The sequence below is a fragment of the Onychostoma macrolepis genome, chromosome 06, assembly GCF_012432095.1.
Source record: "Onychostoma macrolepis isolate SWU-2019 chromosome 06, ASM1243209v1, whole genome shotgun sequence".
Lineage (NCBI taxonomy): Eukaryota > Metazoa > Chordata > Actinopteri > Cypriniformes > Cyprinidae > Onychostoma > Onychostoma macrolepis.
Genome location: NC_081160.1, coordinates 24296940 through 24320503, shown reverse-complemented (window position 1 = coordinate 24320503; position 23564 = coordinate 24296940). Strand labels below are relative to the sequence as shown.

At 38.3% G+C, this 23564-nt stretch overlaps 3 protein-coding genes and 1 pseudogene across 7 annotated transcripts in view; all 4 read right to left on the bottom strand.

The window, feature by feature from the left end:
- Positions 1-308: 308 nt before the first annotated feature.
- On the bottom strand, positions 309-3252 carry LOC131543062 (uncharacterized; annotated as a pseudogene).
- Positions 3253-5096: 1844 nt separating this feature from the next.
- Positions 5097-10226, bottom strand: wdr82 (WD repeat domain 82). Its single transcript, XM_058778044.1, has 9 exons — positions 9830-10226; positions 9032-9129; positions 8382-8448; positions 8191-8290; positions 7996-8112; positions 7761-7916; positions 7598-7667; positions 7373-7515; positions 5097-5729 (listed from the first exon to the last, which is right to left on the bottom strand). Exons 1-9 carry the CDS (start codon positions 9988-9990, stop codon positions 5700-5702), a joined length of 942 nt encoding a protein of 313 aa, XP_058634027.1. The 5' UTR covers positions 9991-10226; the 3' UTR covers positions 5097-5699.
- Positions 10227-10964: 738 nt separating this feature from the next.
- Positions 10965-14861, bottom strand: cplane2 (ciliogenesis and planar polarity effector 2). Of its 2 annotated transcripts, none has more exons than XM_058778045.1 (5): positions 14647-14861; positions 14311-14463; positions 13731-13855; positions 13207-13343; positions 10965-12893 (listed from the first exon to the last, which is right to left on the bottom strand). In XM_058778045.1, the coding sequence occupies exons 1-5, from the start codon at positions 14750-14752 to the stop codon at positions 12656-12658; spliced, it is 759 nt and encodes a 252-aa protein (XP_058634028.1). In that variant the 5' UTR covers positions 14753-14861; the 3' UTR covers positions 10965-12655. The 2 variants fall into 2 exon arrangements, with proteins under 2 accessions (XP_058634028.1, XP_058634029.1); XM_058778046.1 differs by having other exon boundaries at positions 14583-14652.
- Positions 14862-15010: 149 nt separating this feature from the next.
- The window catches only part of cadpsb (Ca2+-dependent activator protein for secretion b), a 78448-nt gene continuing 69894 nt past the window's right edge, over positions 15011-23564 (bottom strand). For all 4 annotated transcript variants that reach the window (XM_058778871.1, XM_058778872.1, XM_058778873.1 and 1 more), the window contains 8 exons: positions 22369-22524; positions 22093-22240; positions 21561-21635; positions 21372-21455; positions 21140-21172; positions 20928-21035; positions 17594-17698; positions 15011-16345 (listed from right to left, as the gene is read on the bottom strand). In XM_058778871.1, coding sequence (XP_058634854.1) covers positions 16169-16345; positions 17594-17698; positions 20928-21035; positions 21140-21172; positions 21372-21455; positions 21561-21635; positions 22093-22240; positions 22369-22524 — 886 coding nt within the window. In that variant the 3' untranslated portion in view covers positions 15011-16168. The remainder of the gene's footprint in view (positions 16346-17593; positions 17699-20927; positions 21036-21139; positions 21173-21371; positions 21456-21560; positions 21636-22092; positions 22241-22368; positions 22525-23564) is intronic.

The following is a 23564-nucleotide window of genomic DNA, read 5'->3' as shown; positions in this document are numbered from 1 at the left end:
TGCAACTGGCCCACCTTTACAGGTACTTAGCCCTGCACCAACTGTGAGCCAGTGGCATCGTTTCTCCTCTCCTTCTCTCTTCCTTTCAAGCACCAGGTCAAGGCTTGAATACATCTCTCAACTGTACAAGAGTTGGTAGTTACAGCTGGTCGTCAGATGGGCACCCCGCTTCATTGGTGTTTCACCGATTTAAGCCCATGACACCTCGGGAAGGCTTGACAGCAGATCCAGCGTCCTGGATCTACCCCTGCTGGCCACCACCAACTCTATGGCGTTGTTCGTGTTCGCCCTTCAATAGGTTGGCTCTGTCACTGCACCTCCTGCTGCATCCAGATCCAATGAGATGCTGTTTCAGCCTGTTCAGTAACCTTGCCTACCAGCTGTTTCCTGGCCATCCCTTCAATACCCAGCAGCCCAAGGGTTCTCCATAGTGACTGCCCAGCAAAACCTCTGCAGCCGACCTCTACTGGTAAATTCCAGGCCTTCCATCCATTTTGCTGACTCTCAAGGATAAGGTCTTGATATTTCTTGCGCTTACGCTCATGAGCCTCCTCCATCCTTTCTTCCCAGGGTACTGTTAACTCTATAAGCACCACCTGCTTAGTGCCTCTAGACCAGAGGACAATATCCGGTCTGAGGCTGGTGTGTGCTATCTCCTCTGGGAATTTTAGCCGCTTCTTCAGGTCTGTCCGCATCTCCCAGTCATTTGCTGAGGCCAAGACCCCTCTACTCCTCCGTCCTGCTGCAGTGCTCTCTCCTGTCCTGACGAACTGAATCAAGTGGTACCCGCTGGAAAGTTTAGCCTTCTTCCTTGCCTGTTCCACAGCATCTGCCAACTGAGACAGGATCTTATCATGATGCCACCGGAATTTCCCATCTGCCAGACTTGACTGACATACTGAGAGGACATGCTCAAGGTTGGCTTGCTTTCCACACAATGTGCAGCTGGGACTCTCTGCCATCCCCCAAATATGGAGGTTTGATGGAGTAGGCAGCACATCGTAGACAGAACACATCAAGAACTTTATCTGACGTTCTTACATGATCCAAATGTCCTGCCACGTCAGGGCCCTTTCTCACATGCCCTCCCACCTTGTCCAGCTGCCCTGTTTTTTCATGGCAACAGCCTTGACATGCCGGATTTCCTCCTCTGCCTTGCGGACCTCCCTCTGTACCATGCTGCGGCGTTCCTTTGGGTCAGCTTTGTTTCAACTCGTTCTGGTGAAACAACCCAGTCCAAGCCTGCCCTGAGCTACTGTCCCAACAATGTCAGCCTGCTGCAGCCGATTCTCAATGCTCTGCTGGCTGACCATTTACGGCCTGTCCTGACTACAATGCCTGCCTGGCGTACTCTTTCGTCCTTGCTGTCTCGCAGCATCATAGCCTGGCATGTCTTTGCTGCCTTTAACTCCTCGAGCACTGATGCCACCGGCAGCTGTAGCTTGCTGCCTGTGCTGTACAGGCCAATGAAGCAAAAACTTCTTGGGACACCCACCCACCTCCTTAAATAGGTGTTAATCTTTCTCTCCAGTCTCTCTACAGTCGAGACAGGTACCTCATAAACAAGCAGAGGCCAGAGCGGGCTAGGAAGTACCCCATGTTGGTACCCCCAGGCCTTATATTTGCCGGGTAGGCCACTCTTCTCTAAGGATGTCATCCAGGTGTCTGCTTGGATAATCATCTCCCTCACACTCTGCTTATCATTGAGGTCTGCCCTATACCACTTCCCCAAGCTCTTCACTGGTCTCTCTTGGACCGTTGGGATGATAGTATCTTTTATCCTGAAACGGAACTGGTCCTGAATGCGCCCCTTCCTCAATACCAGGCTTCTGGACTTTTCAGGTTTAAACTCCATCCTTGCCCAATCGGTGAGCTCAACCAGATCCTCCAAGATCCATCTCCCTTCGGGTACTGATTTTGGCGTGATGGTGAGGTCATCCATAAATGCTCTTATAGGTACCTGCTGGATGCCACTGGTCAACACTGCAATCCGCCGCAACTTCTCTGCTGACTTTACGAGAAGGTTCATTGCTGCTGAAAACAAGATCACTGAAATCGTGCAGCCAGTGACAATGCCCACCTCTAACCTCTGCCATTTGGTGGTAAAATCTCCACAGGTGAAGTGCATGTTGAAGTTGTCATAGTAGCACTGCAAAAGCTTCTGGAAACACTCTGGGACATGGTAGATCTTCAATGTCAAATCCACCAAATTATGGGGTATTGTCCCATATGCATTTGTTAAATCCAGCCACAGAACTGCCAGGTCACCACGGTTCTTCTTTGCATCTTCGATGATCTTAGTGATTATGCTAGTGTGCTCAAGACAGCCCGCTTCCCCTGGAACTCCCCCCTTTTGGACGGACGTGTCCATGTACCTGTTGTCTATCATAAAGGAGGTCAGCCTCTTTGCCAGAATCCCAAGAAAAATCTTGCCTTCGACGTTGAGGAGAGAGATGGTACGGAATTGCTTGATCCCTGTAGAATTTTCCTCCTTAGGGATGAAGCATCTCTCGCCGACCAGCCAACTGTCGAGAAAATCCTTCTTCCATGCCACTCTCAGTAGCTTCCAAAGTCGTCCCCTGAGCCTTTCGCAATATTTATATACCTTGTACGGAATCTGGCTTTCCTGAGAAAAGTGTTCATCTCCTGCCAGCTCAGTTCCTCAGCTCTGAAGGGGATAGCTGGTTTTGTTGGTCTTATGAGTTTCTCCATCTCCTCCAGACTGTCCTCCCTTCTTGGGTCGCTATGGACCTGCCTAAGGTGCTCATCCACCTCTTCCTTCATTGCTTTCAGCTGCCCTGGTCTTACATCACCCAGAAGTTTCAACAGATATTTGAAAGGATTCTTGGTGAAATCTGTCCTCTCCTTCATTCGTCACTTCCTGTCCCTGCGATGACATTCAGCTCTTCGTAAAGTTTTAATGCGCTCCCTCAAGTTATCACGAATTTCCGTGAGTGCTGGTCTCTCCTCCACTGTTGCTTCACAAAATGCCTTCCACAGCCTCCGCAAATCCCCTCTAAGGCTTGCTATCTCTTTCACCCATCTGTTTTCCTTTGGCTGGGCATATGTTTTAACCTTCGGCTCTTTCATTCCAAAGCGATCATCACCTATGCTCATGTCCATGTCCTCTGACACCAATGATGCTATTCCTGCTCCCGTCTTCATCTTGTGCCTGGAGATTCTGGGGACTGTGGTTTGCCTCCTGCCCCGGCCTCTCCTCCGTCTCACCAGGTTTCCCTGTGCATTGTACATTATGTTCAGGTTGCAAGCACTTCATCTTTGACTGATGAATCTTTAGACCCCTCTCATTTTTACATATCCTCCCACATCCGCAGAACCGAGATAAGTCGCTTGGCTGTTCCATAGTCGATTGTTCATCATAAGTGGTCATATCAATAGTCTGTCCTATAGGCCGATCATCCTCCCCCGCTCTCACTCGACCCTGGGGGTATCTTGTAATGTACCTTTCCATAGCGATTAGCAGTGGGATTAGCAGTATATCCGTATATATATCTATGTCGCAGACCATCGGCTGTGCAGGATTGTGGCATCTTTCGAATATTCAGTGATTACCAAAGACTAGAATACCCTAGCTTGAGAAATAAGCTTTTTATAACGCTATTTGAGCAAAAGAAACAACATTAATGATACAGTTATTGTCAGATTTCTTTGGTGATTTCAAATTTGAAATTTAATTGTAAACTTAAACAGTTTTGGAGAATTTGATGTTTAGAATTTGATGTAAAGAGATAAGAGCTGCACTTGCATGCCCGAGAGGCGTTTCAAAGATGGCCACCGAGTGACATGACTTGTCTTAAAGAGACTTTGGTGATTACTATGGTGAATGACGTCAAGTTGACCACTACTATATGGCGGACGGCCCATAGAAACAGTCGCTAATGAGGCATCTAGGTATATATATATATGGGCGTTTAGAGGTGAGTGAGAGTTGGCAGCCCTTAAGGCCTACAACTTTAACTTTTCAAATGTCATTTTATGTTTGTGCTTTTGGAAACGACTATAGGAAACTACCCTTAATTAGACACATTGTATTGCATTTTAGTTTAGTTTTACATTTTGAGCTCAGAGTGTGTGTTTTCTGTAAATGTAATTGTTGCAAGTGTTTATAAATATATAGATATATCGAAGCGTACCTTTAACCACTTGGAAGTGTTAAGATGTGTGTAATATTAGCCTACTTCATTTTGACGGAGGAATTTTTGCTGAATAATCTCGCACCCTGTTACCCGATCAGTGTAGCTCGCAGCCCCCTCTGTTGGTAAAAATGATCACTACACGATTCCTCTGGTGATCCCAAGTAGGCCTTTTAAATTTGTACTTGAAGTTGAGGGCTGTTTTGAACAGGCACATTTCGGTACAGTCAGGTTCAAGACACCAAAAACCGAGATTGTCTCCGAAAAAATGGTCACCCTAACGTAGGCTCAACTAAAATGGATAGTAAATTCATCTTTGATGGGAAATTAACTAACCGGTGCTTTGGGTGTCTTGTTCAACATATTTCTGTAAAGGAACAGAATTTAGATCGCATCCGATGTATTAGCCACAAAGCGTGATAGTAAGGCTTTCAGAGTAAGGCGTTCAACAAGTTGTATTATTATCTTTAATAATAACATAGCCAAACTATCGTATTGAAAAGCTGAATTCATAGTATGCTTCCTAAATGCACACAAATTATATAATATTTCCACTTTTTGGACAATTTGGCACATTTAAAGCTGGTGGAAATGACACAAATATATATAACATTTTAAAATTATATTACGATGGATTTCATATAAATATAAAGATAAAATTGCATCCTAATAAAATTAAATTCAATGACTTAAAGGATCCTTTGGTGGTCATTAAACCTTCTGACAACTAACCCAAGAAAACAAATGAAAACACCCATTTGGATGCAAAGTAGCCTCTTGAAAGACTTGATGAATTAAAGAGAAAACAGCTACAATGGCACAATCTTCATTTGAGGCACTGAATTAACATTCCCCCCTGTTCACTCAAAATCAGCATAAACGCAACCGTTTCCTCAACAAGTGCAATGTAACTTGAACAAAATGAAACTCAAGAGAGGGGTGGTCAGTGTATATATTGGTATGAGATTTGTTTTTATAAGCGATTAAAAATACGCCAGTATGGCAAAAGCAAAGTACAAAAAAACAAGAAAACAAAACCCAGTAAAAGAACGGCATAAAAGCAATTCGCAGGTGTTGAGCTACACACATCAGCTATGAGCATGTCTGAAAGGCTTCAAAACCACATCTTAGGACAGTTGTATAAACATGTTTAATTTAAAAATTGTTCCATTGACATTTCTTCAGACTCACAAGATGCTAAACCTACAGGTGCTGAGTTCTGGTACAATCTGATTAGCTAAGATCACATCTGCAGAAATGTTTTACTTCACCTCCCGTACAAGTCAGTTTGATTGAGCACCTTGTTACAACCTTATAAACAAAACAGAAAATGTTAACAGATTACTTTACAATGTTTTACAAAAAAGTTTTAATGATACAGATATAAAAATGAACAAAGAAATACAACTTGGCATCAAGGCCAATCTATTTACAGTTCAAAAGTTCTATGGTGAGCAACTCCATGTGTGAAACTCCAAGACAAATGTGAATGATGCCACCTGCTGGAAGAACACGTCACAGAGGCTGACATCTGACAGCAGCCCATCAGTCATCAATAGTAGGTAACCAGAATGCCTGTGGAGGTGAAATTTTAGCATACATATTAAGTGGTTGTCAACTGGTGCACAATGACTTATGCAGTAGGGCTGCACGATTAATCGAATACGATTGTCATGCGTATCTTTCAGTGCAGCACGGTTCTGTGATCAGAAGTAAATCTCCATCCGAAGGCCAGAGGGCGCTCTCATGCTGCAACTCGAAATATGCCCCGCAGAGGAAAGGTAATGAACATTGTTCCAGGGTTGAGGCTAGAGGCTAGAAGGGATACCGCTGCAACCAGAAACTAACAATGAAGCCATAGTTCACTGACAAGCTACGCAAAACTTCTTTCATAATCGCAGATTGCACTTAAATTGTTCTGGGATTATGAAAGCAGTTTGCATAGCTTGTCAATGAACTATAGCTCTGTGTAGTAAATGCTGCTCCATCTGAACCTGCTTGTGTACACCATCGAGCCTTTACCCAGCGAGTTGGGAGTCATTTATAACGTGCATTTGAAAAAGCAACATGCGTCAAACATCTTTCCAAACATGAGAAACATTTGTGAACCTCTTGTCTCACAAAATACCACATTTAATAACATGTTTTTATTCCAAACTCACTTAGCATTGCATTATAAATATATTTTATTATAATGAAAATTATAATAAGAAGAACTCAGTTCATATATTGTGGTAGTCCAGTGTTTATTAGTCACGCTGAATCAATGAAAGCAGTTCAATCTTCTGTTTCCTGGAAGGACATGAATTACCTTTCTTCTGCGGGGCATATTTGGAGTTTCAGTGCGAGAGCGCCCTCTGGCCTTCAGATGGAGATTTACTACTGAACACAAAACCGTGCTGCACTGAAAGATACGCATGACAATCGCAGCTTCTGCCAAATCACAATTGCGATTTAATTTCGATTAATCGTGCAGCCCTAGTATTTATACAACCATAATCTGGTCTGCAGGGCAATATGGCACAGTTCTTAATTGTTCCGAGCACCCATTCCTCCTCTTAAGGAATAGTTCACCCAAAAATGAAATTTTACTCAACTTTAGGCCATCCAAGTTGTAGATGAGTTTGTTTCTTCTTCAGAACAGATAACATTATATCATTAGCTCACCGCTGGATCCTCTACAGTGAATGGGTGCAAATGTGTTGGTGTATTGTGATGTGAAAGGACAAAAGTGGATGGACTTTTTCACTGGAGGAAGCATTATTATGGATTATAGACTTATTATAACTAGAAGGTTAGAGCGAATATGCCTTTATTGGTTTGTCTCTTACAAACGAGCAGTTTTTCACTTTACAAGACATTAATCAATAGACTAGAATCATTACTTTTAGATTATTTTGATGTTTATATCAGCTGTTTAAATGCACATTCTGACAGCACCCATTCACTGCAGAAGATCAACTGGTGAGCAGTGATGTTAAATTTCTCCAAATCCGTTCTGATGAAGAAACACCCTCAGGTCATTCAAGATGTACTTGAGTACATTTTTAGCAAATCTCCATAAATCCAAACAATAAATAAAAACTACAAAAATGTAAGTGTATTATGTGTTTCACCAGTGATCAGTGCTGGAAGGGTGTTTGGAGCGCACATATTCCATCTGGACTGAGCTATAACAAATATATCAGATTTATTTCTACTTTATGGTTAACTCTTACCATGTTAGAACAGGCACTGGCAAAGGTCATGAATTTGGGGTTAAACTGTAGACAGGTGACCGGACCAGTGTGCTTCCCATCAAGAAGTGCTACTTTCATTCCACTCTCAGCATTCCATACATGGATCTTTCCATCTTCTGATCCTGGAAAGCAAAATGTTGAGACAGGCATCACTCTCTGTGAACTCATCTCTAGTCCTTTCTGAATCTATTGGTGAAGACTTACCGATCATGATGAACTGAGAGTCTGGTGTGAAAGAGGCCTCCAAAATGACACCTTTACTGTTGTTATAGCCCTGCAGTGAAGAAGACAGACCCCATGAGACACACTCTTAATCTTAAACCCAAACTTTGACAAAAGCCTACTCAAAATGACACTAATTTCTCACCCCAAATGAGTGGAGCACTGCTCCTTTGAAAGCATCCAGCACTCTGAGTGTTCCACCATTGGTGGAGACCAGAATGAGCTTTCCGTCGTTGCTGAACTTGAGACCCGTCCACTCACATGTTCGCTCATATTGTAGTTTAAACGTGGCGAATGGACCCTGAGGCAGGAGGTGATACAAATGTTTACATTTTTACCATTTAAAAGACTGCTTCTAGGATGCAGATTAATACAATTACCTTATCAAAGGAGCGCAAATCGTAAAGTTTGACCATTTCAGAATTCACTCCCGCAGCAAAAATCAACCCCTCCGGATCAAATGAACACACAGGCTTCCCTTGCAGGTGCATGAGGCCCTGTGAACACAACCAAGATTAAAATCTAGTACAGACTAACAAGAAAAACACACTAACCCAAAATAAAAAACTGCTTACTTGACAGTTAGGTGAGCGAAGGTCCCACAGACGAATAGTTTTATCAAGTGAGCCAGAGATGAATGTGTCATCAACAGGAGACATAGACAGAGCAACAACCCTGAAACAGGATAAAATACACAAACACAGGCACTATAACTAAAAAAACACCAATAAACAAGAAAAGAAAATTTAATGTCACAAACCCTCACCTCTTATTGTGTCCAGGAAAGTATCGAATGTACTTATTGTCATGTAGGGACAGGTATCGAATAGTATCTGTAGTACCACATTGGTAGTGAGAAGAAAATATCAATATCATCTCAAAGGAAAGCTACAACACTTTACACGTGAATCGATAAAATGTACTGTATACTGTGTCAGATGAACAGGCTCAACCCTGGGCAAGGCAGTAGCCTGTACAGTTAGCTCCTTAACAGGGCAGAATAACAGACCCTAAAAACTGTACAAACAACTACCTCAACCCAGAGCAGGCACAGGCAGACACGGACGTCAGCAGTAAAGCTTTGAGAAAATCACTTAAACAACAGAAAAATAAACAAAACAAGTGATTATAAGTAATACACACCTAAATAAATAAGAATAACAAATATGCATTTAATCTAATTTCATATAAAGTCATAACATTGCACATAATTAGAAAATGTTACAAAAAATTGTCTACTTTTAGGTAAACTAAAGCATATCACACTACAGCAAAATACTGTCATTGACGGTTTACTGACAAGAAAAAAAACATAACTAAAAAGGTACAATTAACATTTTATCTATAGTATGGCAAAACCGAACGGTATAGGAACTGCAGTACAACACAATCATACGATTTTATAAAGAGTCCTACCATCAATCTTGTTGGAGCTGTAGACGACAGTGTTGGCGGCATGGGTGTACCTGATGAGATCCACACCATACTTCTTACTGTAAAGCGTCCGTTTGGGTCTGATATAAAGGACAGAATCGGAAATACAGTTAATTTGATCGCTTATTTAGATACATGCAATTGTGTGTGTGTGTATTATGAAACACTAAACATTAAAAATAAAATACTAGGCTTTACAGTATAGTCACAAGGCGGGCTCAGAAGGAGGCGTGGATGCTAACGGTTAGCACGCTACCTCTCATTCGGCTTGTACATTCGACTCATTTCCGCGAATCGGTTCCTTCGAAATATTCGTTTCAAAGTTCCAGTAAACGATTCAGCGGTTGTTTTTACGTCATTTCGTGGTCCTTGACATCCCAACGAGGCATATTACTATAAAGCCATACCGGTTATTAAACGGTGTTTATTAAAAAATTAATATGTTACAGTTTATTTAATTGCCGCCATGAGCCAGCGCATAAAACATTAACACTGGGTTTAGTGAGTCAGTGAACCGGCTCAACTGATTCACTGAAAAGATTCAACTCAAACGATTTCATATTCGGAAATCGCTACTGTACATAAACATGTTCAAACTCTCTATGGACAGTAAAACTCATAAATCTCTTTTCTTATTACTGGGGTAACCTTAACCTTTCACATCTCTCACAGTAATGCTCCTGTAACAAAGATCAGTGTTTTAAAGCCCATTAAGACCAAATCAACACGGAACACCAGCCAGTTGTAGGAAAAATCATGAGGAATTTATTAGCGACTTACTTTCCCTCCTGGCAGTCGTACAAGACAATAGAATCGTCATCGCTACTCGATATTACAGTTTCGCCATTTGAACTGAAGTCAAAGCAGTTGATTTTGTCCGAATTCTCTCGGAAAACCTTTGCAACCCTGAAACTCCGCAGCACATTGTCTGTGAGCTTCATTGTGGCCTTTCTGCCTGGCCAGGCGCTGGGGAACGTTTAGTTAAAAACAGCGCGTAGATCGGAATCTGATTTATCAGTGCTGTGTGTTGCGAATGTTTTGTAATATTTTTTAACGTGAAAATAGTTTTAGATGTACATTTCGGTCACGTTAAAAAAGCCCGCCGACAAAATTAGTCAATGAACCGGATTACGAAAGACGAGATGAAGCTAGAGGTAGTAAAGCGGAAACAAAATGGCCACCACACCTGCGGACGTTTCAGAATAAAAGTCGCATGTCGACTTGAGCTGAAAGTCAAAGCGAGAGGAAAATTTAATCCTATGGCCCTCTTCGTTTAGGAGTCACACTTGCCTCCTTCGCGGTCAAAAATGACCGAAGCCTTGAAATGTAACTTTTATTTTTTTCAGGAAAATCAATGTAATATATTTTTGTTCAATAATATTTTTTGATTATTATTTATGATTTTGAGGGAATTTTATGATACTATGCAATATTTATACAATTTTAATGAGCTATTTTCTCCACTAGAATTAATATATATATTATTTATTATTATTTACTATTTTTTAATAAATGCAATATTTCACATTAAAATAGACTGAATGCATTTAAAATCCATTTTTTTGAAGTGAGAATTGGGCCATCTGGAGGCATTAAAAAATAAAAACTTGTGTAATGTTACGTAACCTCTTGTATTAGCACCCTATATAGATATATACAGAGGCTTTTGGATTCCCGTTGTTTTTTAGACATAATTTCTTAATTTTTTTAGGTTTTGCTATTAGATATATATATATATATATAGACATTCTAAAAGACTACTTTTTGTCAAGGTTTAGATATTTTTGGTTAGATAAGTATCAGGTTTTACATGATGATTACAGTCAAACATTAAAATCCTGTTAGAAAGGGAACACACAGAAAGCATTTTTGTTACTCAGTATTTGATAATTAACAACAAAATAAGGAATAGATGGTGATAATTCAAAACACTTTATACAAACATTTTGTAATTAATTGATATTTTATTCAATTACAGTGAATTTTTTCAAAATTTGCTCTGTTGCAGTCTTACCAGTTCATTTCTGTGTATATATATGTGTTCATGTCCAAGATTTTTTTGTGTGTGTGTTCATATTGCTAACGTGACAAAAGATTTCAAAATATCAAATTTTTCGGTCAAAAATGACCAGAGGGCTAGAGGGTTAAGGGTCTTATTTATTGTACACGCTTAATATTAATCTTCCATGACGTACACTAAATTAAGTTTTGATTTGACAGCTGTAATGAGGATCAGGAATTTCACATCAGCTCTCTAGCTGCTGTTGTGTTAATCTGTATTTGTTGCTAGGTTGAGTCTCATATTTTCAACTATGATCAAATCCTATATTTGAAATCAATCAATAGTACATTTAATTTTAGTTATTAACATCCAACAAGATGAATCTGTTCTCTCTCATATGATACATTCTGCACATTGACATCATACGAGCCTCACCCAAAACCCCAGAAGCAGCCACTGGTATAAAAGTAAGCATTGCACTGGTCTAAACAATTACACTGCGTAAATGAGCATCAAAACTCACCAATTACAAAGCAGACAAAATCTTTTTCAGTGAATTAAAGAGCTGGATTAAGTGCACTTATCTTTGTTTTCTTTCCAACCAAACAAATCTACAATGTCAAGCATTGATTCAAAGGTGAGTTCTGTACTATGTTGTAGACTTTTAATTTGTTCTAACACAATGAACATATGATTGCTATGAACTCAATAAGGAACTAACAATGAAAATCTGTTTTTCAAAGGGGGAAATGTGGACTGTTGGAGATATGTATATATTCACAGTGAATGTAAGCGAGTTTGCACCAGAAGAAGTTATAGTAACCTCCACCAATAATTCAATACAAGTCTGTGCAGAAAAGGTAAGCAAAATAAACTCTAACAGCAAGTTTTCTCTCAAATACATTTTCTTTTAAAAAATGAAGGGCATTTAATATCATATTTTTTATTTTTACATAGTATCTTACTCATTGTTGTATTCTTTGGTTCTGAAGTTCTCTTTTATTTAATTTCCATTTTCCCTCATTGATGAATCAGTTGGCATCAGATGGCACAATTGTGGACACCGTTTGTCATAAGTGTCAGTTCCCGGCTGATGTGGATCCAATGTCAGTCGCATCTTCTCTAGAGAAAGGTGGTTTGTTGAGCATTAAAGCCCAAAAGCACACAGCAAAACACTTGCCAATCATGGATTCATTCAAAGTGAAAACCTAATGCTTGGATGTATTTTTGAGCATTTTAGAAACTTTAATCTGTTTCCTTCTTTAAATTATAGTATTAAATCAATTGGGTTATTAAACAAAAACAATTGTTAACATTTTCATTTGTTTTTTTACATTTTGACTTAAATCTGAGGTTCATGAATATATGCACATACCAATGTTTTTTTTGTTGTTGTTGCAACTGTCTTGAAACTACAAGAAAACTCATTTCGTGACATTTTGATATTTTTGTTCACCATTTCTTGACTCACAGATATTTGTCACTGACTGAAATGACTAATAAAATTATAAGCATTTAGAAACCGAAAAATAGTAAGTGGTATTTAGAGTGTTTCCATAGCAGAATATTCCATCCATGAATGACCAATCCATGTGAGATTGAAGCTATACAATGATCTCTGAGTCTGTTTCTCTGAGAGCAGCCTGTGTGGAGATGGACACAGATGAAGCAGCCATACAGTCTTGGTGCCACAGGTTTTCTGCAAGGCCATTTAGGAGGGGTGCTACTTCACCAAGCCCCTCACTCACATCACCTCCCACTCGGAAGACTGGAAGACCCCAAACCTCTTGAAAATGTGTTACGTCGCTCTCTGTCACATCTGTGTGCATAAATAAGTCAAATCTGCACTGTTAAGGGCCATGACAATGTCACATGGCAATACAACATTATGCTGTTACATCAGTGTAAGTTTTTCATTTTATATTTTCCATTTTCATTTTTGCCAGTTCTATTATTTTTTTGTTTTTAAATATAAGCCTATCTGTATAGTTTTCATATATTTTTATTTCAGTTTCAGTTTTATTTAAACTAAGTAAAATAAGTTTAAGATTTTGATATTTTATTTCAGTTCATATTTATTTGATTTCAAGTAACACATAATAACACATACGTTTGAATGTAATTGTCAAATAAATGCTCAACTGGTAAAGGATACTTGGTGCCAACGACCAATTTAACCACTCGATCCGAAGGTTCTGTGATCCGTGATATCTGATTTGAAAGATCATCAAAGGAGCCACGATCAGTGAAGGAGAAAAGGAAAAGGATGGCATCCACCTGTTCCTTACAGGACTAAAGAGAGAAAAATGACACCATTAAATATCATACTTTAAAATGATACAGTGAAACAGAATTTGTGGGTTAAAGGGACAGTTCACACAAAAATGAAAATGTACTCATTCTCAAGTAGTTCCAAACCTGTCTGAATTTCTTTATCCTGTGAAAGAAAATAAATGACAAAAGAAGAAATTTTAAAGAATGATGGTATCCAAAGTGCTGCTAGTCCCTTTGACTTCAATACTACTTTTGTTCCATACTATGGAAGTCAATGGGGACCAGCTACCAACTTTCTTCAAAATATCTTATTTTATGTTCCACAGATGAAAGGAATTCATACAGGTTTGGGACAACACGAGGGTGTGTAAATTATGTTCTCTGTAATATGATGGAGATGCTCACCGGTAACATGTGGTCAAATCTTCGTATTGCACTTTCCCCACAATCCCAAAGCTCAAAGCGGAAAAACAACACACGTCCACTCTCCTTTAGTCTTACAGGCCAGAAGACCACTGTTGTCTCTATGCCTACAAGAATCACAGCTCTATGAAGAAATGACCACTGATGTTTTTTTATTATTATTATTGATTGTATTAAATTAATACAGTGACATATCGTGAATGACGCGTATACTGACACCTATCGGTGTGGATGTAATGAAGCAAACTTCAAAGCTGTTACTAATGCTATTGCATACATTCAAATAACATATTAGTAATATATTTGTCTTCATCCATTATTAATTTATTCTACATTCTAAATGTGTGTTATAATAGTGTTATGTGACTGCTCATGCTTTCTCAAGGCCGCCATGAGAGGGCGACCCGCCCCATGTTGAATAGAATCGCTTATTTTTATTGGTCATTGACATGACTGGAGTCTTCATCTCTCCAATGTTTTTCAAACGTATTCATTAAAAGTACTATAAAATGTCTACAGGAGAAAATCTTTTTACAATAAAAATGTACTATGGTTTGTTTACCTGTGGTCTCATAGTGCATTTTGGGGAGATCAAGGCCAGCGAGACGGGCAGCAAGAGCGCTTTTCCCGACCCCAGTTTTCCCTGAGATGAAGACCTTGTAGCGAACGATATCCACATTCATTTGAGGAGGCATCATTGGCGCTTCCAAGAGCCCTTCACAGTAAGTTATATAAAAAACCACTTAGTTATATAAAAATCACTTAGCATTTTATATGTTGTCTGTAGCAAATACTTATTTTTGCAGTTCTTTTATTAAACAAAACAAGAAATACCTGACCAGTAAGGTAAGAAACATGATGCCCGCCTAACTGCTGTATCCATGGTGATCATCCTTACCAAACTTTCGCCGTCTCTTCTTGTGCAGTATCCTGCTGAAAAACTCCCTGCTGTCTGGACAGCGATGCCAATCCGACACGATTATGGATCCAGGTGAGACAGACATTTTAATTTAGCGAAATCGGATAAATTAAGAGACTGTTGTGCTTTTTATTACGTGATATGAAGTTACTTCATCTGCGCGAACGTGAAGCCAAACAGGTTAAACGTCATGATAAAATACGTCAAAATAAAAGTCCATTACGAAAGGTCTAAAATTATTCAACTCAATGAAACTAGTAAAAAATATATATATATATATATATATATTATTTTTTAAAAAAAAATGATGAATCCACATTCTGAATAACGACAAAGAAACAAAATCTACAGGTAGCCTATATTAGTACATCATGTTGTCTTTATTGAGAGGCCACAGCTCTTGCATATTACAACTGTTGGCTTTGATAAGGCAAACGCAAGAATGAATCCACCAGCTAATTGACACAGAAAAACAAAAAAAGCTTTTGGAGAAGGTGGATCCCACAGGCATGCAGCAATGGCTCAGAATGCAATGTACAGCATCATATATACAAAAACAATAGTGAGACCCCAAAAATGGCACATAGCAGTTTCAACAGATCTACTAACACAAAGAGAATGACTTTAATTGGACATACAAACTTAAAAAAGAGAGATAGAGAGATCCTCTGTAAAAGTGAAACTGAACCAAAAAAATATAGCCATTTTTGTTGTCATTTCTGACATCTAATTAAAAGACGTCTCCAATGAGATATCAAAATGGAGGTATGGCGATATTGCATTTCTAGAATACCAATTCATTTTCATTTTAAGATGCCTGTGAGACAATGCCTAGTTGGATATTTGCGACATAGGGCCACAGAGCCTCGACACAAATAAGGAAAAAAGTACAATGGAAGTGTGCAGACACAGAAGACATTTACAGTTAACAGTTTTGAACTTAAATACAGAGGTTCATTTTTAGTTTTGAAGCAGTTGGCATCCACTTTAAAAACAGACAAGACAAAGAAAAGGGTCCATACACTCATCTTCACAACAATGTACCATTAATGTATGTAAGAGTACGTCAAAGAAGCGCCATATATGTTATCGCATTGGACAGGGACACACCTAATAATCTCACTCGACATTATCAAACAAATGGTACTCCATATTGCTTAGGAACACAGAAACAAATTCCTCAAATAAATGAGTTGAAAAATTGGTGCTAGTTTGTTGTTCTTTATGATGTTATGATACAGCTAAAATTGCCAATCATGGTCTTTGCAACGTTCTTTTTACTCTTTAGTACAATTCTTTGATTTTTATTGTTTTTTTTTTTTTAGCTTAGTTTGTGGGCAATTCGAGCTGATGGGGGGAGATCCTAGTGTGGCTAACTGGGTAATCAGAGTTGATACATGCATCTTACGTTATCAGGCTAAGTTTAAAGTGTTGGGGTAGGGTAGGGTTGGATAGACGGGTCGGGTTCAGGGTGGTGGGTGGCACCGGATGGCTCGATGCTCTAATCGTCCTCCTCGTCTTCCTCATCGCTGTCCTTCATCGAGATGCCCTGCATGCCCCCCTCTCTGACAGAGGCAGTGGCTTCCTCCAGGGTCAGCCGGTTCCGTACCGTATCATACCCCTTGCTGTTCAGTGTAGAGTCAAGAACGCCTTGCAGCCTAAAATCTCGGTATTTCTTCTACAAGAATGGGAGATATCAGCAGGCATTATACACACTATCAGACTTATTTGCCCCTGAATGGCCCCCTCAAACAAGGTCAGAAAGAATAGCAAGACTAGAGATGCAAGCTATTAAAATTCTGGACAGTACTAATATATATATATATATATATATATATATATATATAGCTGATATTAAAATTCAGTACTATTTTGTCCAATTAATTACACTGGCAGCAAAAGTTTGGAATAATTAAGATTTTTCAATGTTTTTGAGAGATGTCTCTTATGCTCACCAAGGCTGCATTTATTTGATTATGTAAAAACAGTAATATTGAGAAATTTCAAATAACTGTATTTTATTTGAATAGATTTTAAAATGTAATTCTTGTGATGGCAAAGCTGAATTTTCAGCAGCCATTAGTTCAGTCTTTAGTGTTACATAATCCTTCGGAAATTGTTCTAAAATGCTTATTTAGTGCTCAAATGATTCATAATGGTTCTTATAATTATTAATGTTGAGATCAGTTTTTGCTGCTTAATATTTTTTTTGTGGAAACGGTGATACATTTGTTTCAGGGTTCTTTGATGAACAAAGTTCATGAACAGCATTTATTTGAAATAGATTTTTTTTTTGTAACATTATAAATGCCTTTCTTTTCTTATACACTTAACACGGTTTCCATAAAAATATTAAGGAGCAAAACTGGTATCAACATTGATCAAAATAAATGTTTCTTGAGCACCAAATCAGCATATTAATGGCTGCTTTGCTATCACAGGAATAAATTACATTTCAAAATATCTTTAAATAGAAAACAGTTATTTCAAATTTTACTCTATGCTGTAATGCAGCATAAGAGACTTTTTTTCAAAAACAAAACAAACTATTATTTTTGACCACCAGTGTAATTTCACTTTAAATATTGCAAGAGAATTTAGGAAGCACAACAATAATGTACAGTATGAAACGTATTTTCATGTTGAGATTTGCAGTGTTATTAAATTATTACTAACTTAGAGCGAGTGTTAGATGACATATATATAAATTAAATATAATCTACATATAAGAATAAGGCAAATGAACATGCATACTTTAATATCTAATATATATAACAGCAAATACCCAACAGACCAATACAGATGAATTAAAGGTCTAAATCATAGACTGAAATCTAGAACAAGACAGTGTGGTTTTACCCAGACTACAATCATACCACTACAGCTTCAGAGCATAAGCACTTCCATGTAAGTGAGAAAGAAATACCTTTACAATCCTGATGAGGATTTTGAGTTGATAGACATGAAGCTGTTGGTCCATGCGGTCAGTCAGCCAGGTCGCCAGCAGATTCATAGTGGCTGTGTACCATTGCTGCAAAGCACAAAAACACAGCATTCTCCAGCAAAACACAGACAGACAAACAAACAAATGCAAGAGACCAGCATGTGTAGACATACATAAAGACATACAGTAACAGCCACACGCAACTAAACCCACAACACACATATTCATACACACACACACACACACACACACACAACTGATACCAACATTTATACAGTCACACCCTCACTTAAAACCAAGGTTAGTCAGACAAAAATTAATTCAAGAGCCAGAAGTATGACCATCTGAAAAAAACAAATCATGCATTAGGAAATTGCATAATTAATAAAACAAATACTTAATATGCCCTACATTTACAGCTTAGCCTGTAACCTAAGGTTCAAACGACTTAATACAAATCTGGTTATCTGAAATAAGCTTGAACAAAGCCCTATTCTAATCAAAAGTCTTTAGCTTTTGAAAAACTGAACAGATTAAATGCAATGCTTCCCCCTGCCCCTTCACCATTAATCATGCTGAATGTTATAAAACAGCACTTGTGCATGAATGACTGTGAACTTGAAGGTTTAAAAAGCACCACTGAACCCAAAAGCATACTCTAAAGAACCCAAGATGCAAACAAAATTAGTGCAGTCACAATCAGAATTCTCAGAAACAAACTCATAAAACGTAAGAATACAGCAGGCAAAAGAGTGTTGTACTGTTATCTTAAACCATATCTACATTATGAAAATCTCATATTCATGCATATTCAGAATCACCTAAATGCTTGTAGTTCAAAGAGAACAGCACATGTGTGGTTCAATGAATGATGTAAACTATCGTCTAGAAGAGGAAGTGCTGTATCCTATGTGCACAAATCAATCTGAAGAGTTTTGAAGTGGGCTATTATCAGTTCTCAAGAGGTACAAATAGCCTTTACCATTTAGCCAATCCTTTTATATGTGATTATGTGAATTAAATAAGATTTCTTGTTGTATTAGGGTCATCTGATGGTTCGATCGGGGATTTCTCTTTACATCTGTCCACTTCAAAGAGGTGGCCGTTTAGAGCGTGCAGTGCATGCAGAGAGTGCAGGTGAGTGTACAGGGCAGAGAGCTGTGTGTGTGTGCATGAGGTGGGATTTTTAGGAGGTGGGTCATGCTAGAAGATGTACACAGGAAGATTATTTGATTAGAACTCATGCCACTCGACAGAATGTGATCAAACAGCAGGACATTTAGAGATAAGTTCCACTTTGTCCTAGTAGGAATGCAGAATGAGTCGGGATGCTGTCTTTGGGTTAGGATAACGTGAGTACAAAGTGTTTAGAGAGGGAGAATGTAATGAAAATGACAACAGACGTACAGAAATGTAGTCGCATGCAACCAAAATCTGTGACACAAGTTGCATAACACAACAATATCACCACGGTTACCCGTTCAGACACTACATGATGCTGGAAGAGAGATATTCAGCTTGGAAAATGTAGAGCTTCAGATCCCATTGATATGGTCCCGAGATATGGGATTTTTTTTTTTTTGCCTATTTTATGCATTTACAAAAGTAATAACTTTCCTCAACAAGACGCAGTGAGACGAGATTTAAAACTTTCAGTTAGTGGTTTGTTCAAATATCTAATCGTGAATTGGCAAGTAAAAGTGACTAATCAGTCGCGTTAATTGTTTTTGACGTACAGCCCTCAGCTGAATATGCCTCTTGACACCTGACCTCATAAGACCACACTGACTGAACCTTACAAATTTCCACAATTTTAGTCTGTTTGACAACTGTCCAAGCAAGAATTCAGTTAAACAAACAGTGAATCATTACAATCAGCTATTCTTTAATTTGCCAGTCAACAGTCATTATATGGCAGCTTCCACCCAAAATTTTACAATTTTAATAATTGCTTTTGCATTCATGCCTCTGAGCCTTTCACTGATGGTGATTAGTTTGGACAGAATTCTTGAGAAGACATTTTAATAGGGACAGACTGAAACTATAGAGCAAAAACAGGAGTCATGCCAGATTCATTGTGGGTCTTTGAGGTTGGACATTAAATGCATTATTACAAACTAAGTGTGGAGAAAAAACATAATGCACATAACAAGCACTGAATTTTAAATAAAATAATAAAGGCAGATCCATGCATAAGATGTGTGTGTCACAAATGTTCTAAACACAAGCAAGTAAAGCAGCAAAAAGTTACGGAATAGACTTCCTAACAGTCAAACAGACACTCACACACACACACAATTATTTTCCACAATATTCTGATACATACAAGTCATTACAGTATGGTATGACACACAACTAAATATTCACACACACTCATATTTATACAGGAAACAAAATACAGAACATTAAATAATAATAAAAATGCTGACAAACCCTCACACACACACACACACACACACACACACACGCACACACACTTGTATCCAAAACAACCACTGGTCCACACATCTGTTACATTCTTATTAAAATATATAAACACACATGTATGCCATTGTGTAACGAAGACACATGTTCACACAATCACAAAGGATTATTTTTCTAAATCGAACAGTGCTCTCTTATACCCTATATCAGTTGGTATTTAAAAATTAGGGCTGTCAATCGCTTACAAATTTTAATCAAATTACATGCATATCAATATTAATATCAATATACAATAGTGGAATAAAGTGTCATTTTATGAAAAGCGGTGAGGTGTTGATTTTTAAAGTTGCAAAAAATATAAAACCGATTCTATAAGCTTAAATTACTTTGATGGTTTGAAGATTTTCTTTTTTTATAATGTATTTAGTAAAATCGGTCCTCTAATTTCTCTGTGCTGATTTGGTGTCAGGGATTTGGTAGTATTTTTTTAAAAAGATTGTTACGTCACACTTTTCAGGTCAAAATAAAATCGACTCTTTTGAGAGCACTGTCTTATAAATAATCCACTTGGTGACACTTTGCCTCTTAAACAAGAATCTGCTGTGAGCATAAAGTCCAACGCACGTTAGCTAACACAACACCAGAGCACAAAGGTCCAATGCATCGTGGCTAATGAAACACCAGAGCACAGAGCTGGAACAGGAAGTCACAGCAATGAGACATTAGGGAGCTGACTGAATGCTTCAGGTCATGATTGGCCTTATGTGTCTGGATGTAAGGTCTCCAGGTTCGGCACTCAAAATGTGACTTATCCCTCGTATGCCCCATTGTTTTGCCACATTTTGGATGGGCCCTCCTTTGTTAGGCACGGAGGTTACGGCATCTTACTTACATCAAATAATCTCTCTATATACACCTCCTCATTGACCTTATCTCTCAGAATGTCCTGAGAGTGACGGACAAAGGTCACATAGCCATCCGCAACGTCCATCCCTGGTTTCTGTGGAAGAGGGAAACCAAAAACAGAAAATGTTAGTTTTGTATGAAATAGATTTGAATAAAGAAGGAATATTAGGGAAAGCATGTTGAATATTTAATACTCACAGGGACATCCACATATTTTGATGCTGCTTTCACCTGAAATGAATAAAAAGTTTGAATCAAGCTCTTCTGGGTAAAATCATTCTCGTTTTAAATATTTAAAATATGTGTTTAACACCTAAAGTAATTTTCAATGCACAGTAAAAAGATTAAGTGCAAATTACATAAAAAATGTGCACCTTTACAAATCCAGCATGGTTTCACACTAGAATTGGAAATGGGAGATAATTCTTACCGTGAAGGAGAGGAAGGAGGAGAAGAGAGTTCCCTCATCATACCTGGAGATCTTGGCAAGTACGCTCTCCAGAATGACCACAAACTGTTCATGTGGCACAAAACCAATAACTCAATTACAAATAATTCTACAAGAGTTACAATACCAATACAGTACTTCCTTGATGTCAACCATTTCCTCAAAACGTACCTTTGCCACCAAAAGGGAAATCATGTCTTTTACACTCTCTTCAATGAGCTCATCGATTTGAGAGTGGTACTGTTTCTAAAAGGTAAAGACAGATTTAAATACTCAGACAAACTTATACAGTGGATATATAAAGACAGAGAACTCAGCCGTAGCTGTTTAAACCAAAGATAAATCCATACAGAAATAGAAAGCATGGCCAAATTCACATTGAACAAAGTTGCAGTTGCCTATACAACCAAATTTGTGCTTGTATGCCATTAAAATACACTGATTTATCCATTAAAACATGCAGCCTTGAAAAATAAAATAAAATAATGTCTTTGAAATTGTACTTAATGGGGACGTTATTATTTTTCTCATAATTTTCTTGATGTATTAACATATATTTCTGTGAAAGTATTCTCACAAACATTCGCATAATGTTATTAAATCCCAAATGTATTAAGTTTCTGGGACTCCTGTGGATGATGTGAAAGTATCAGTATAGATCAAGCTTTTGTCTATCACAACAGTCAGAAGTTTTGCCAATTACCTCCTGGCCCAATTCCATGGCACATAGTTTAGCAGACTGGTCCTTGGCATCCACCATCACATTGAACATGGTGCATAAGGACAGTGGGATGCGGAAATCTGTGGAACGGCTGCTTTTGGTCAGCTTAGATTCAAACGCTGCCCTGGTGCTGTTGACCAGCAAAGGGTGTGAAGTAAATGAGTCATCTTGCATGAAATTTCATTCATACTTCAAAGACATACTTTAAAATTTTCATGTATACCATCAATTGTTTTGTTACTAGAGATACTATTTTACCGTTTAACGCTTGTCTCAATCATGTCACTTGACATGAGCTTCATACGGTTATCCAGATGTTTGGCAAACTCTTCTTCTGGCCAATGTAGGTCCCTGATGAAGGTCTGTAGGGCATCCAACTTCCAGAACAGATCTTCTGATGTTCCCGAGCCATTGCTGCCAGGTATAGTAAGATATTAGAGGTCAAAAGTCCCAGATATTCAGGAATTAAGGAAGATGCAGAGTACCTAAGACTTTAAGATTGCTTTATTTTAACCATACACCAACTGGCACTCCAAAAATTTGACCCTCAGAACTGGAATGTTTTATTTAAAGGTAACTACACAATCAGTGCATGGCAAAATAAAAGACAGGTGTGTTTGCAAAACACATCAATAACCTCGCATTGTTGCTTGGTTATTAAACCTTATAGGACTGACCTAAATTCATGCACACTTTGCTCTGTCAATTTGCTTTAAAGGAAAAGGGTCTGGGAATGTCATGGTGAGAGAAGGCTTGCAGATACAGTTGCAAACTAACAGATGCTAAGCAAGATGGCGCTTTAATATAAAGCCAATGCTCTTAATGACATCTGTTACCTAGTTGGAGAACCAATAATTTCTTAGAGTTATTGTTTAATGTTAAAGACGACTCTACATGCAATGTGATTCTTAAAGGGATATAGTTCAGTATAAATGCAAATTCTGTATCTAAATCTCAAATTCTGTAACTCACCCTTATATCACTCAAAACCTGACTTCCTTCTTTCTTCCTTGGAACACACACAGATATTTCGAAGAATACTTTTGTCCATAAAATTAAAGTCAATGGGGTCCAAAACAATGACTTTCATTGTATGGACAAAAAATGTTTGGAGAGGTTTTTCAAAAAACTTTTTTTTTCTTTTGTTCCACTGAAGATTTGGAATGACATGATTTAACAATAAATAAATGATTTTACACCTTTGGGTGAACTGTATGTTTAAACCAAAATATTAAAGTCGGTAAAGGGCAAGGTCCAGTGACAAAAATGGAGGAAAGATCAAGCTCTCTCTCATCACCCATTCCCACTGAGACTAAAGGAGCTCCCGAGGTCAAAACACACCATGCAGTCGACTCTGAGGACGCTGCCATCCTGAGTAGAAAGATGTGTCATAAGGTCCAGGGTTAAAGAGTTAAAACATAAGAGTGAATTATGTTTTACGGGGACTGCTGCAA